This window comes from Cherax quadricarinatus, chromosome 25 (genome assembly GCF_038502225.1).
Source record: "Cherax quadricarinatus isolate ZL_2023a chromosome 25, ASM3850222v1, whole genome shotgun sequence".
Lineage (NCBI taxonomy): Eukaryota > Metazoa > Arthropoda > Malacostraca > Decapoda > Parastacidae > Cherax > Cherax quadricarinatus.
Window position 1 is genome coordinate 3,740,267 of NC_091316.1, and position 13,790 is coordinate 3,754,056.

The 13,790-nt window shown below is 38.5% G+C and overlaps 1 protein-coding gene across 2 annotated transcripts; it reads left to right on the forward strand.

Annotated features, from left to right (window-relative positions):
• Positions 1–4,930: 4,930 nt before the first annotated feature.
• LOC128690027 (transmembrane protein 242) lies at positions 4,931–11,003 on the forward strand. Of its 2 annotated transcripts, none has more exons than XM_053778541.2 (3): positions 4,931–5,188; positions 8,230–8,468; positions 9,484–11,003. In XM_053778541.2, the coding sequence occupies exons 1-3, from the start codon at positions 5,110–5,112 to the stop codon at positions 9,655–9,657; spliced, it is 492 nt and encodes a 163-aa protein (XP_053634516.2). In that variant the 5' UTR covers positions 4,931–5,109; the 3' UTR covers positions 9,658–11,003. The 2 variants fall into 2 exon arrangements, with proteins under 2 accessions (XP_053634516.2, XP_053634517.2); XM_053778542.2 differs by lacking the exon at positions 4,931–5,188 and adding an exon at positions 5,478–5,683.
• Positions 11,004–13,790: the final 2,787 nt, after the last annotated feature.

The window sequence follows — 13,790 nt, forward strand, 5'->3', positions numbered from 1 at the left end:
CTTAATTGAACAACCTTAGGCCTATATCAACCTTGCCCCTATTATCTAAAATCTTCGAAAAATTAATTCACATACAAGTCTACTCCTACTTCGTATTCCACAACATACTCAACCCTGTCAATTTGGATTCAGACCGAGAAAAGTACTAATGATGATGCTATTATACATATGCTTGAACTAATATATTCTGCACCTGAAAAATGAATTTCCCCTTTTCACAGACTTAAGAAAAGCTTTTGATATAGTTGACCATGAACTTTTGCACCTAAAACTCGAGCATTATGGGGTCAAAGGACACTCTCGATTACCTAAAAACTTATCTTAGCAATAGAACCCAGTATGTATACACATATGGAGCCAGCTTTGCTACACAACCTATTCTTGTTGGAATCCCACAGGGGAGTGTCCTTGGCCCACTTCTCTTCCTCATTTACATCAATGGCCTACCAAACGCGTCTAATCTCCTTAAACCCATTTTATTTGCAGATGACACTATTTACGTCTTCTCCCAACCATACCAAGACACTGTAAATGTCGAACTGCTAAAATTATCTACTTGAATGACTACCAACAAACTTTCAATATAGACAAAACCTGCTTCATGCTATTTGGAAACAGAGCTTCAACTGTACAGCTAAACATATTGATACTGGAGTTCCGCAGGGAAGTGTCCTTGGTCCCCTGCTCTTCCTCATATGCATCAATGACCTTCCAAACGTATCCCAACACCTGAAACCCATTCTCTTTGCTGACGACACGACTTATGTCATCTCTCACCCTAATCTTACCACCCTCAACACCATTGTGAATGAGGAGCTGATCAAAATATCGACTTGGATGACAGCCAATAAACTTACGCTTAACACTGACAAAACCTACTATATTATGTTTGGTAGCAGAGCAGGAGATGCACAAATTAACATTAAGATTGACAACACTCTAATTACCAGAAATAATGGGGGCAAATTCCTAGGCTTATACCTTGACAACAACCTGAATTTCAGCACCCATATCCAGCATATAACCAAAAAAGTATCCAAAACGGTTGGGATCCTCTCCAAGATACGATACTACGTGCCGCAAAATGCCCTTCTCACACTATACCACTCACTTATTTATCCATACCTCACCTATGCTATTTGTGCTTGGGGATCAACTGCAGCAACACACCTAAAGCCAATAATCCAACAAAAAGCTGCAGTAAGAATAATCACTAAATCCCATCCCTGGCAACCCCCCCCCCCACTCTTCATAGACCTAAACTTACTCCCTGTTCAGTACATCCACACTTACTACTGTGCAATCTACATCTACAGGGCCTTAAACTCTAATATCAACCTTGACCTAAAACGCTTTCTTGATAGTTGTGACAGAACCCACAGGCATAACACCAGACACAAACATCTCTACGACATTCCCCGTGTCCGACTAAACCTTTACAAAAATTCAATGTATGTCAAAGGCCCTAAAATCTGGAATACCCTACCTGAGAACTCTAGAACTGCAGCCACATTCATCACCTTCAAAACTACCATTAGAAAACATCTTATCTCCCTGATACACCCCGTCAACTAACTACACGAATACCACCTGGTGGTTCACACTTACACTCACTCACCCATTTGACCATAAACAGAAATATTAACCTCAATCTTAAAATAATGAATCCTGTGATACTCCAATACTGAAACTATGTACTGTGCCAAAACAAAAGCATTCACATTGCTAAACTCACAAACTAGTATTTAGTCACTTAGCCATAATACCAACTTACCTCATAATTTGTAATATTTTACAATTAAGAATAAAACTAAGTCTGCCCGAAATGCCTAGCCATGCTAAGCGTTCTAGTGGTACACTCTGTAATCACTATTTTACTACATGTAAACCACACAATAACCAAATTCCTGTAAACTCAGCATTGTAATCCTTATTTATTTATTTATTTATTTATTTATTATAAATTTGTGCACACATACAGAGGTACAAAAAAATACAGATAAGAGCAGTATGCCAAAGCCACTTATACTATGCATAGCATTACGGGCTGGCTTAAAATTAACTTAAGATTAATTAAGCAATGATGAAGTCAGTGATAAAACATTAATGTAAACAGATTACTATAAAGCACAAGTGAGTATTACAAAGACAGGTCATATGAAGGATTCTGTTAGGTAGTGTATTTAAAAAATAATAAAGTTAGATTGGGTTTTAGGTTTAACATTTATGTGATATAATTGTGAGAAACATTTAAGATATACAATTTATAAGGTTCAGTTATTCAGTATTTATTTGGTTTTGGGTGAGTAAGTGATCTTTGAGTAGAGACTTGAATTTATAAACAGGAAGTGTTTCTTTTATATTTACAGGTAATGAATTCCAGATTTTAGGGCCTTTTATGTGCATTGAGTTTTTGCATAGTGTGAGATGAACACGAGGAACATCAAAGAGTGATCTGTGCCTTGTGTTATGGTCATGTGTTCTGTTGAGGTTGGCAAGGAGATGTTTGAGGGGAGGGTTAATATCAGAGTTAAGTGTTCTATGTATGTAATAGGTGCAGTAATAAGTATGGATGTTTTGTATGGTGAGTAGGTTTAGTGTATTGAATATTGGTGGAGTGTGCTGCCTGTAGTGAGAATTTGTTATCATTCTAACTGCAGCCTTTTGTTGGGTAATTAGTGGTCTGAGATGGTTAACTGTTGTTGAGCCCCATGCACAAATTCCATAGGTGAGATAGGGGTAAATAAGAGAGTGATATAGGGCCAGGAGGGCTGACTGTGGAACATAGTACCGTATCTTCGATAGTATGCCTACAGTCTTGGAAATTTTCTTAGAAATTTGTTGTATATGTGTATGAAATTTGAGTCTATTATCAAGGTGGATTCCTAAGAATTTTCCCTCTGTTAGCTTTGTGATAGGTGATCCGTTTATCATTATGTTAAGAGGGACATCTGTAGCTCTGTTACCAAACTGAATGAAGTAGGTTTTGTCAATGTTTAGTGTAAGTTTGTTAGTCCTCATCCAGGTAGATATTTTCTGTAATTCGGTATTTACAGTATTGGCTAGTGTGACTGGGCTCGGGTGAGAGAAGACGTATGTAGTGTCATCTGCAAATAGTGTGGGTTTGAGTAATTGCGAAGCATTTGGAAGGTCATTTATGTATAGGAGAAAGAGAAGAGGGCCAAGGACACTTCCCTGTGGGACACCAACTGTAATTGGTTGCGCAGAAGAGTTTGCCCCATTTGCGTACACATATTGGCTTCTGTTGCTGAGGTATGACTTGAGGTAATTGAGGGAGTGCCCTCTTATACCATAGTGTGACAATTTTACGTGGAGCAAGTCATGGTCAACTGTATCAAAAGCTTTACGTAAGTCAATGAAGATCCCCAGTGGGACTTCTTTTTTCTCTATTGCAGTGTATATATGTTCTAGCATGTGTATAATAGCATCATTAGTATTTTTATTAGGCCTGAATCCAAATTGGCAGGGGTTGAGTATGTTCTGGGAGATAAGGTAGGAGTAGATTCGTTTATGAATTAGTTTTTCAAAGATTTTTGAGAGAGGGTGTAAGTTGGATATTGGCCTATAGTTATTCAACTCTGTTTGGTCTCCTCCTTTGTGGATCGGGGTGACCCTTGCTATTTTGAGTACTGTAGGGAAGGTGGAGGATTCAATGGATTTGTTAAAGAGTGTTGCAATGATTGGAGATAGCACTTGTGACACTTTTTTATATATAAAGGGTGGTAAGGTACTTAAATCTCCTGCCTTGTTTTTTAGTGCATTGATAATAAGGGAGACTTCGTATGGGTTAGTCGGAGCTAGGAACAGTGTGTTCGGGTAGTTGCCGGTGAGGTAGTTATTTGGTGGGGTATCTGAGCTTGGGATTTTATGGGCAAGGTTTTGTCCTATAGTGGAGAAGAAATCATTGAGTCTGTTTGCTGTTTCTGTTGGTGGGAGTTGGGGTTCATCTGATTTTGCTAATTTTATTTCGCTATTTCGTGATATCTTTTTTGTTCCCAGAATTTCAGATAGTGTTTTCCAGGTCTTTTTTATATCACCTCGTAAGTTGGATAATCTGTTCTCATAATACAATTTTTTTGCCCTTTGAATTTGAATTTGAATGAATGGTTCACCCATTTCTAGACAGACACAGGGCAAATTTCTAGGTCTCCACCTTGACTGCAGTCTCAAATTTCAGACACACACAGGAAATTTCCAAGAAAGTCTCCAAAATATTAGATATCCTTTCAAAGATACGGTACTATGTATCCCAATCAGCTCTTCTAGCTCTGTACCACTCACTCATTTACCCTTACCTCACCTATGGTATTTGTGCATGGGGCTCAACCACAGCAAATCACCTTAAGCCTTTAAAGGACCCCTGTCTCCAAATCAGTTTAATAAGGCCCTAATAAGAAATCACCTCATCACCCAAAATCACTTCCAGCTACTCAAAAGTTACTCATATTGTGCTGAGGATTTCTCAACCACTTACCACTACTTCAAAATTAGGATGTCTAAATTTCATTGATTTAAATAGTACTATATTGTAATACATCATCTTGTAAATTGTTTTAAATTGTTCTATTGTAATACTGTAACCTTTATAAACTAATTCAGCAGTGTAATTATTCTCTACTAGACTTATCAAAACCATGTAACATTACCTAATAAAATATTCAGTTCTCGTGGACTCACTGTAACTAAACTAATGACCATATGAACTATTATTGCCTTCCTTATATTAAGTTAATCTTTAAGTTTGCCCGAAATGGTCCGCATACTAATGGGCTTTTGGCATGTCTACCCAATTATTATATTCCTCTGTGCAACCATGTATTATGTCAAAATAAACTTCTTACTCTTATTCTTATAAAGTTTTAAACAAATACAAAATCTCAATGTACTGTTTGCAAAGACATAAAATAAATAAATAAATCATTGCTTTTGGTGGCCCTCATAACCCCAACAAAAACAACAACACAAGTCACCATTCATGGGGAGAAGCAAGCAAAGTTTGATCCGAGGAAGATGAGAGGACAGGAGCCGCAGTTCCCTGGATGAAGAACCCGGCGTGTAGACACCTCTCACTCTATAAAGAGCGTAATAATGACAGGAGAGCAGACACCAAGCTTCCCTCACCACCGTGCTGACACCAGGGATCAAGCTGATAAGCTGAAGTATCAGTGTAAGTGGTCATAACCCCCCCTCAAGGGAGGTTCCTTGATGCTGGTGAGGGGATCTTGATTTAGGGAATTGGATCTGTGCTCCGGTTCCCTGAATTGAGATTGAATACCTTCCTTCATCCCCACATACACTGTATAATCCTACGGGTTTAGAGCTCCCCATGATTATAATAATAATAATTCTCCACATACACTGTAAAATCCTACGGCTTTAGCGCTCCCCCATGATTATAATTGGAATTGGATCTGTGCTCCAGTTCCCTGAATTGGGTCTGAATACCTTCCGTAGCTGGATTGCTAGCGCACCCGGCTCACACACTGAGGTCCAGAGATCGAATCCCCAGTACGGCTGGAAAATATGAGGGACGTGTTTCCATAAGACACCTGCTGTTCATGTTCACCCATCAGTATAAAATGGGTACCTGGATGTTAGTCAACTGGTGTGGGTTGCATCCTGAGACAAAACTGATCTAATTTGCCCAAAATGCTCTCTCCAGGTAATAACAAGCGTCTTTCTATATAGTAGTATGTCATTGATGTCAGCTATGATCTGAATATCTTTTACATGTACTTGTAGAAATAAAGATATTGTTATATTACCCCCCCCCCCACAGGCACTGTGTAATCCCTACTGGTATATTGCTCCCCCATGATAATATAATAGTAAAAGGGGTCATAACAAACTCCTTCCACACCACAACACACTTAAGATGTACACTTAGTGCCTCATATTGAGGACAATACTTGGTTATAATAAAAGGTTGCTTGGCAAACATCAGACATTATTTTATATTTTACAGCTCGTACAAGTCTTTTTTTTTAAGTGCTTCTTTTTTATTATAATAATAATAATAATAATAATAATAATATTAATCTTTACACCACGGAATAGACAGTTGTTTCTTGGACAAATTGGTATTTTGGAATTATTATTATTACTATATTCAAGGGGGAGCACTAAACCCATAGGGTTTATAAACCATTCAGGTTGCTAAATGTGATGATTGTGTCTTTGTGTACTTGTAACTAAATAAATTTACTAAAGCACTTTGGGAAATGAGTGACCAAGGGAAGATCGGGTTCAATTCCTTGGATCAAGAGCCCCTCACTGGCTAACCTGGAGTTTACCTGGAGAGAGTTCCGGGGGTCAATGCCCCCGCGGCCCGGTCTGAGACCAGGCCTCCTGGTGGATCAGAGCCTGATCAACCAGGCTGTTGCTGCTGGCTGCACGCAAACCAACATACGAGCCACAGCCCGGCTGATCCGGAACTGACTTTAGGTGCTTGTCCAGTGCCAGCTTGAAGACTGCCAGGGGTCTGTTGGTAATCCCCCTTATGTGTGCTGGGAGGCAGTTGAACAGTCTCGGGCCCCTGACACTTATTGTATGGTCTCTTAACGTGCTAGTGACACCCCTGCTTTTCATTGGGGGGATGGTGCATCATCTGCCAAGTCTTTTGCTTTCGTAGTGAGTGATTTTCGTGTGCAAGTTCGGTACTAGTCCCTCTAGGATTTTCCAGGTGTATATAATCATGTATCTCTCCCTCCTGCGTTCCAGGGAATAAGATAAGATTTCATTCAGATTTTTAACCCTGAAGGGTTAGTCACCCAGGATAACCCAAGAAAGGCAGTGCATCATCGAGGACTATCTGTCTTATTTCCATTGGGGTCCTCAATCTTGTCCCCCAGGGTGCAACCCACACCAGTTGACTAACACCCAGGTACCTACTTGCTGCTAGGTGAACAGGACAATATGTGTAAGGAAACGAGTCGAAATGTTTCCACCTTGCCGGGAATCGAACCCAGACCCTCCGTGTGTGAAGCGAGAGCTTTGCCAGCCAGGCCATGGCATCAAGAATTTGTTATTTTGGGAGATGTTCACGAATATAATGCATTATTTTTGTTTTACACAAGCAGCACATCAGAGTCAGTCAGTGCTTAGTATTGTGGCCTGGTCAGTAAAATTAAAATGCATATTTTGATTATAAATACATTGTGGTTACAGTGAATGGGTTTGCAGTTTGAATGTCTACAGGTTGGTTACAGATTTAGGAAAATATTGCATTAAATATTCTAATGAAAGCTCATTGTTATGCAACACAGACATGTTTCTTACTATTTGCACAGTGTATATTGTAAGAAACTACTTAGTAATGTAGAATTTAATGAGTATGTAAGCAACTCTCCAAAACATTATACAGTATGACCCCCTAGTCTAATAAAACATTTAATCCATAAAATAGTACTGTTCGAACCATTATTTGTTATACTGTTATGTGCAGCTACAAGATTCTTATTCTTATAAACCTCCACCTTTGATTACCTTGCATTAGTATTAGGATAAACAAACATTATTAAAAAGATAACCATTCTTATCTTGTCTAGACTTAAGTAGTTTTTAAGTTTTAGGATTAGTTTGGCCAAAATGCCCTGGCATGATAGTGGCTTTCTTTGTACTTAACAAATCAAAATTGTAATTATTCATTGTAAATGCAAAGAAATAAAATTTTTATCTTTATCTTTATATTTTGTTGCTGAAATCTGCCGAGGAGCAACATTCATTTATTATCAAACACAGTGATGGGTGAGTTGAGCATGGACCAATCGGTGTAACCATCTACTGGTGCCTTGGTCAGTGGCTCTTCATCCAAGGAATTGGAAGCTTTCTCCTTTTCCTTGGATCAAACCTAATTGCCAACAATCACCAAGGCATTATATGACCCAAATAGACTTAATCCTCCATGAAATTAATAATAATGTTGATGCTTTCACTGTTATCTACTTCCTGGTTACACAACCATTACACCTTCAAGGAATTAGTTGCCCTAACCATATTACTTCTTATTCCCCAGGCAATGTATTTCCCTTGCGGGTTTAGCGCCCCCACATAGGTTGTGTGGGCTATTCCAGGATTGAACCTGATCATCTCTCATTCCTCAGGCCTATGTGACCCTTACAGGTTTAACACTTTAAAAACTGAAATTAACATATAGCAATTTTATTTTTGGAACATATACATACTACTGTACCATATTTTCTTTTACAGCTGCAGCCTTCCTGACGGGAGTTGCTGGTGTGTCAATGTTGGGAGCATTTGGCATGACCTTGGGAATGGCTAAAAAGAAAGACCCAGAGATGTTTAACAAGGGCATCATGGGAACACGCGAGTTACGTGAAGCTGGTGGAGCACTGGCAATGAGAGCTCTTGGATGGGGCACACTGTATGCTGTCGCTGGATTTTCTATTTTCTGCTTTGGTGTCTGGAAACTTATGGGTGTTAAGGATGTGAGTACAGTATACTGAAATGGTTTATGCAAAATTTGTCAAAATCTTATAATCATTTCATTACAGTTATTTCCTCCAAATTCTTGAGGCTACATTCCTACTGTCAATGTAGCCCCATGTCTGTACAACAAATTTTGTTTTAAAGTACATTTTGTACTTCAGAAACCATATCTCTAATACAGTATATCACTGATTTGATTAATATTCTTTCTTTCTTTCAACACACCGGCCATATCCCACCGAGGCGGGGTGGCCCACAAGAAAAAACCAAAGTTTCTCCTTTCAAATTTAGTAATATATACAGGAGAAGGGGTTACTAGCCCCTTGCTCCCGGCATTTTAGTCGCCTCTTACAACACGCATGGCCTACGGAGGAAGAATTCTGTTCCACTTCCCCATGGAGATAAGAGGAAATAAACAAGAACAAGAAACTAGAAAGAAAATAGAAGAAAACCCAGAGGGGTATGTATATATACGCTTGTACATGCATGTGTAGTGTGACCTGAGTGTAAGTAGAAGTAGCAAGACGTACCTGAAATTTTGCATGTTCATGAGACAGAAAAAAGGACACCAGCAATCCTACCATCATGTAAAACAATTACAGGCTTTCGTTTTACACTCACTTGGCAGGACAGTAGTACCTCCCTGGGCGGTTGCTGTCTACCAACCTACTACCTAGGTTGATTAATATTGACATTCATAAAAAATAATGACCATAATATGAGATTTCATTGTGGGAAAGCCACTGAACAAGATAATTGTTGGATAATTAAAGTGTTTACCTCTTGCTTGTCAAAACAAAATTAATGAATTTAAGTTTGTAAATCAGGAGATAAAATAAGGAAATAAATGTATATACTGTATATAGTACAGTATATACATTTATTTTGTCCACAATAACTCTGATTTGAGAGATATCAAAATGGATTATACTCAGAAACTGGGGGATTGAAATGAGAAGAAATTGATGTAGTTTCATATTCAAAGACTTACTGAAAGAAACTTTTACTTTGCAGCTTCAAGAGTTTCGAATGAAGGCTGGACATATTTTACCTACAATTCCGAAGAACAATCCACCACAAAGCAGGACAGAGTTTGAAGGGCTTAATGACCTACTTCAATATATCATAGACGAAGATGAGAAAAAAAAGTGCAAGATGGCATCAAAATCACTTTCAGATCAAGAATAAGTGTATCTTCAAATTATGCTTCTCAGTTTTGTTGCACAAATAGCTTTTTGTAAATAGTATACGTATTTACTTAAATGAAAGTAAGCATTTGTGAGTTGGTGCAAATTATATCTCTGATATGAAATTCTATTAGATGATTTAACCCTTTCAGGGTCCAAGGCCCAAATCTGGAGTCACGCACCAGTGTCCAAGAATTTAAAAAAAAAAATTGTTATTTTTTCTTATGAAATCGTAGAGAATCTTTTTGTGAAGGTAATAAAACAAAAAGTACGAAATTTGGTGGAAAATTGACGAAATTATGCTCTCGCGAATTTTGATGTGTCAGCGATATTTACGAATCGGCGATTTTGCCGACTTTGACTCCCATTTTAGGCCAATTACATTATTCCAATCAACCAAATTCTTAGCTATTTCACTAGTATTACTTATATTCTATCGATTGAGCACAAGAAATCGCCAAGTCAACTGTTTCAACTACAAAATAAAGTGATCGGAAATTGTTAATTTGTCCAATTTAACACAAAGTTCAAAATATTCCAATTTCAAAATAGGGTCCAGAATGAACAATGTAGGCATTCCTGGCACTAAACTAACATTTCCTCTGTTCATTAGTTATGTTTTGAGGCTTTACAAATAAATTCCATTTTGATTTTTTATTCACATAATGAATTTTTATTCACACCAAAAAATAGAAGATTTACTGTTATGCAATACTGTAATAATTGTATAAATATCATCACCATATTTGTGAATGTATATTAGACCCACCAGCTGACGTTTATTAGACGTGTGAGGTCGTTTGTTTACTCTTGAATATCGGCAAAAATTTAACATTTCCGCTACTTTGAGCTCAGTTTCAAGCCATTTCCAATGCTAAAACCAATCAAAATCATCTCTATTTCTGTAATATGTCTTCCATTCTATCAAATGAGACCAAGAAATCGCAAATACAACTATAAAAAATACGAAAAAACACTGCAAAGTTGCTGTTTTAATCGAAAAATCATGATTTCATTTTTTTTCTCTCATTATACACAGTGTGCTGCAGGATCTGTTTTATGTGGTGCACACATACCACATAGATGTATTCTCTCATATCTAGGCCCAAATGTACCACTCACAGTTTATCAGAGTGAGCTGAGCTCATGGCGTAGATCTACGGTTTGGACCCTGAACGTAAAGCCATAGATCTACGGGACGGACCCTGAAAGGGTTAAGCCTTGTTTATTTTTTCTGTAGCTTTGATTGCCTGTTAGTTTTGTATATAGAGAAAAGAAAACTGATGTGTATTACAGGATTAATATCAAAGTATTTTATTTGTGAAACTAATAAAACTTGTGATTTTGTATCTTAATTTAATTTACTTAATTAAAAATGTCACTTGTAATTACTTCTCCATGGGGAAGTGGAACAGAATTCTTCCTCTGTAAGCCATGCGTGTCGTAAGAGGCGACTAAAATGCCGGGAGCAAGGGGCTAGTAACCCCTTCTCCTGTATATATTACTAAATGTAAAAGGAGAAACTTTCGTTTTTCCTTTTGGGCCACCCCGCCTCGGTGGGATACGGCCGGTGTGTTGAAAGAAAGAACTTGTAATTACTGTAAAAACACTACTCATTCACAAGCATCCAGTGTGTTCCAAGTGTTTGACTGAACAAATATAAAGCTGATAGAGGGGGATGATACACAGTACTTATCTGGTCAGCTATACTACACCAAAGCAGTACACGAAATACAGTATATATAAAGTTCCTGTCTCGCTACTGTATAATTAAATCTACAGTAATTTAATCCATATTTTTACAGTGAAGTTTTGAGATTTGAAAAGCATTTTGACCTGGTAAATCACTCTATGATCTTGGCAGTAAATAAATAAAAATACGTACATAATATCCAAGCTAAAGTTAAGTAACAAAAATAAAGTACAGTGTACTTGTATACTCAAAGTCATGGAGAGCGTATAAATCTGTAGTGGAAGGAAGGCGAGGTAGGATTTGACCTAGGAAAGGTTTTTAAGGGATGGGGTAAAGGAGGTTTTGTGTGTGAGAGGCCTGGACTTACACCAAGAGTGTGTGTTAGAAAGGAGCGAGTGGAAACAAATGATTTTTATGACTTGACATGCTGTTGGAATGTGAGCAAAGTAACATTTATGAAGGGATTCAAGGAAACTGGCAAACTGGACTTGAGTCCTGGAGGTGGGAAGTACCGTGCCTGCACTCTGCAGGAGGGGGTTGATGTTGCAGTTATTTAACTAGTGTAGGTGCACCTCTGTCAAGACAGGGATGGGGTGACTGGTGATGAAAGTGTTTCTTTTTGTTCGGGTCACCCTGCCTTGGTGGGAAATGGACAATATGTTAATAAAAAAAATAAAAAACCTGAACAAAATGCAAAACAAAAATAAGCAATGTTACACTGATTATTATATAAATGGTTTAGAAAACTGACAAGCTGATGAATGAAACTCTTGTTCAGCATTGGATATCCTAATTGTAGAAACATTTTGCCAACCAGTGGCTTTAGCATATCTTTATTGTTTCAACATTTTGCCAGACACTGGCTGGTGAAACTTTTCCACAATAAGGATAACCTAAGTTGCACAAGTCTTATTTATCCACTGTTATACTAACTTGTGCAGTGGGTGGTATTCATACTGATGGCAAGCTAGTCCTGATAGTTCCAGAACTGGCTCGCCATGGGTTTGAATCCCACCTATTTTGTGAGTTATTTAAAATTGTGCCATTATGATTTTGCAAGTCATTATTACATTAAAATAATTGCATTAGATAAAAAAACCATTGAATATGCTATGTATCAGACTAAACTTTCTAGGAATTAATATATGCTACAGCAAACTGTGGGTTTAATGCTTAAGTATGATTATAATAATTACAGCAACCGAGATTTCAACGCTAGTGAACACAAATGGTGTAAACAGTGAGTTATATGGGCACAAATGAATGCCATCTTGGTGGTGTCCCTGCACCTTTAACCTCTAGAGTATGTTTCATTTTACTGTGATTTTCACTTTACAGCAGTAGCCTGGAACCTAACCTGCTGTGTAAGCAGGACCCTTCTGTAATATAAACCAAGCACTAGTCCAAAAGTGATGTCACCGTGGTTGTTTAATATATTTATAGATGGGGTTGTAAGAGAAGTAAATGCGAGGGTCTTGGCAAGAGGCGTGGAGTTAAAAGATAAAGAATCACACACAAAGTGGGAGTTGTCACAGCTGCTCTTTGCTGATGACACTGTGCTCTTGGGAGATTCTGAAGAGAAGTTGCAGAGATTGGTGGATGAATTTGGTAGGGTGTGCAAAAGAAGAAAATTAAAGGTGAATACAGGAAAGAGTAAGGTTATGAGGATAACAAAAAGATTAGGTGATGAAAGATTGAATATCAGATTGGAGGGAGAGAGTATGGAGGAGGTGAACGTATTCAGATATTTGGGAGTGGACGTGTCAGCGGATGGGTCTATGAAAGATGAGGTGAATCATAGAATTGATGAGGGAAAAAGAGTGAGTGGTGCACTTAGGAGTCTGTGGAGACAAAGAACTTTGTCCTTGGAGGCAAAGAGGGGAATGTATGAGAGTATAGTTTTACCAACGCTCTTATATGGGTGTGAAGCGTGGGTGATGAATGTTGCAGCGAGGAGAAGGCTGGAGGCAGTGGAGATGTCATGTCTGAGGGCAATGTGTGGTGTGAATATAATGCAGAGAATTCGTAGTTTGGAAGTTAGGAGGAGGTGCGGGATTACCAAAACTGTTGTCCAGAGGGCTGAGGAAGGGTTGTTGAGGTGGTTCGGACATGTAGAGAGAATGGAGCGAAACAGAATGACTTCAAGAGTGTATCAGTCTGTAGTGGAAGGAAGGCGGGGTAGGGGTCGGCCTAGGAAGGGTTGGAGGGAGGGGGTAAAGGAGGTTTTGTGTGCGAGGGGCTTGGACTTCCAGCAGGCATGCGTGAGCGTGTTTGATAGGAGTGAATGGAGACAAATGGTTTTTAATACTTGACGTGCTGTTGGAGTGTGAGCAAAGTAACATTTATGAAGGGATTCAGGGAAACCGGCAGGCCGGACTTGAGTCCTGGAGATGGGAAGTACAGTGCCTGCACTCTGAAGGAGGGGTGTTAATGTTGCAGTT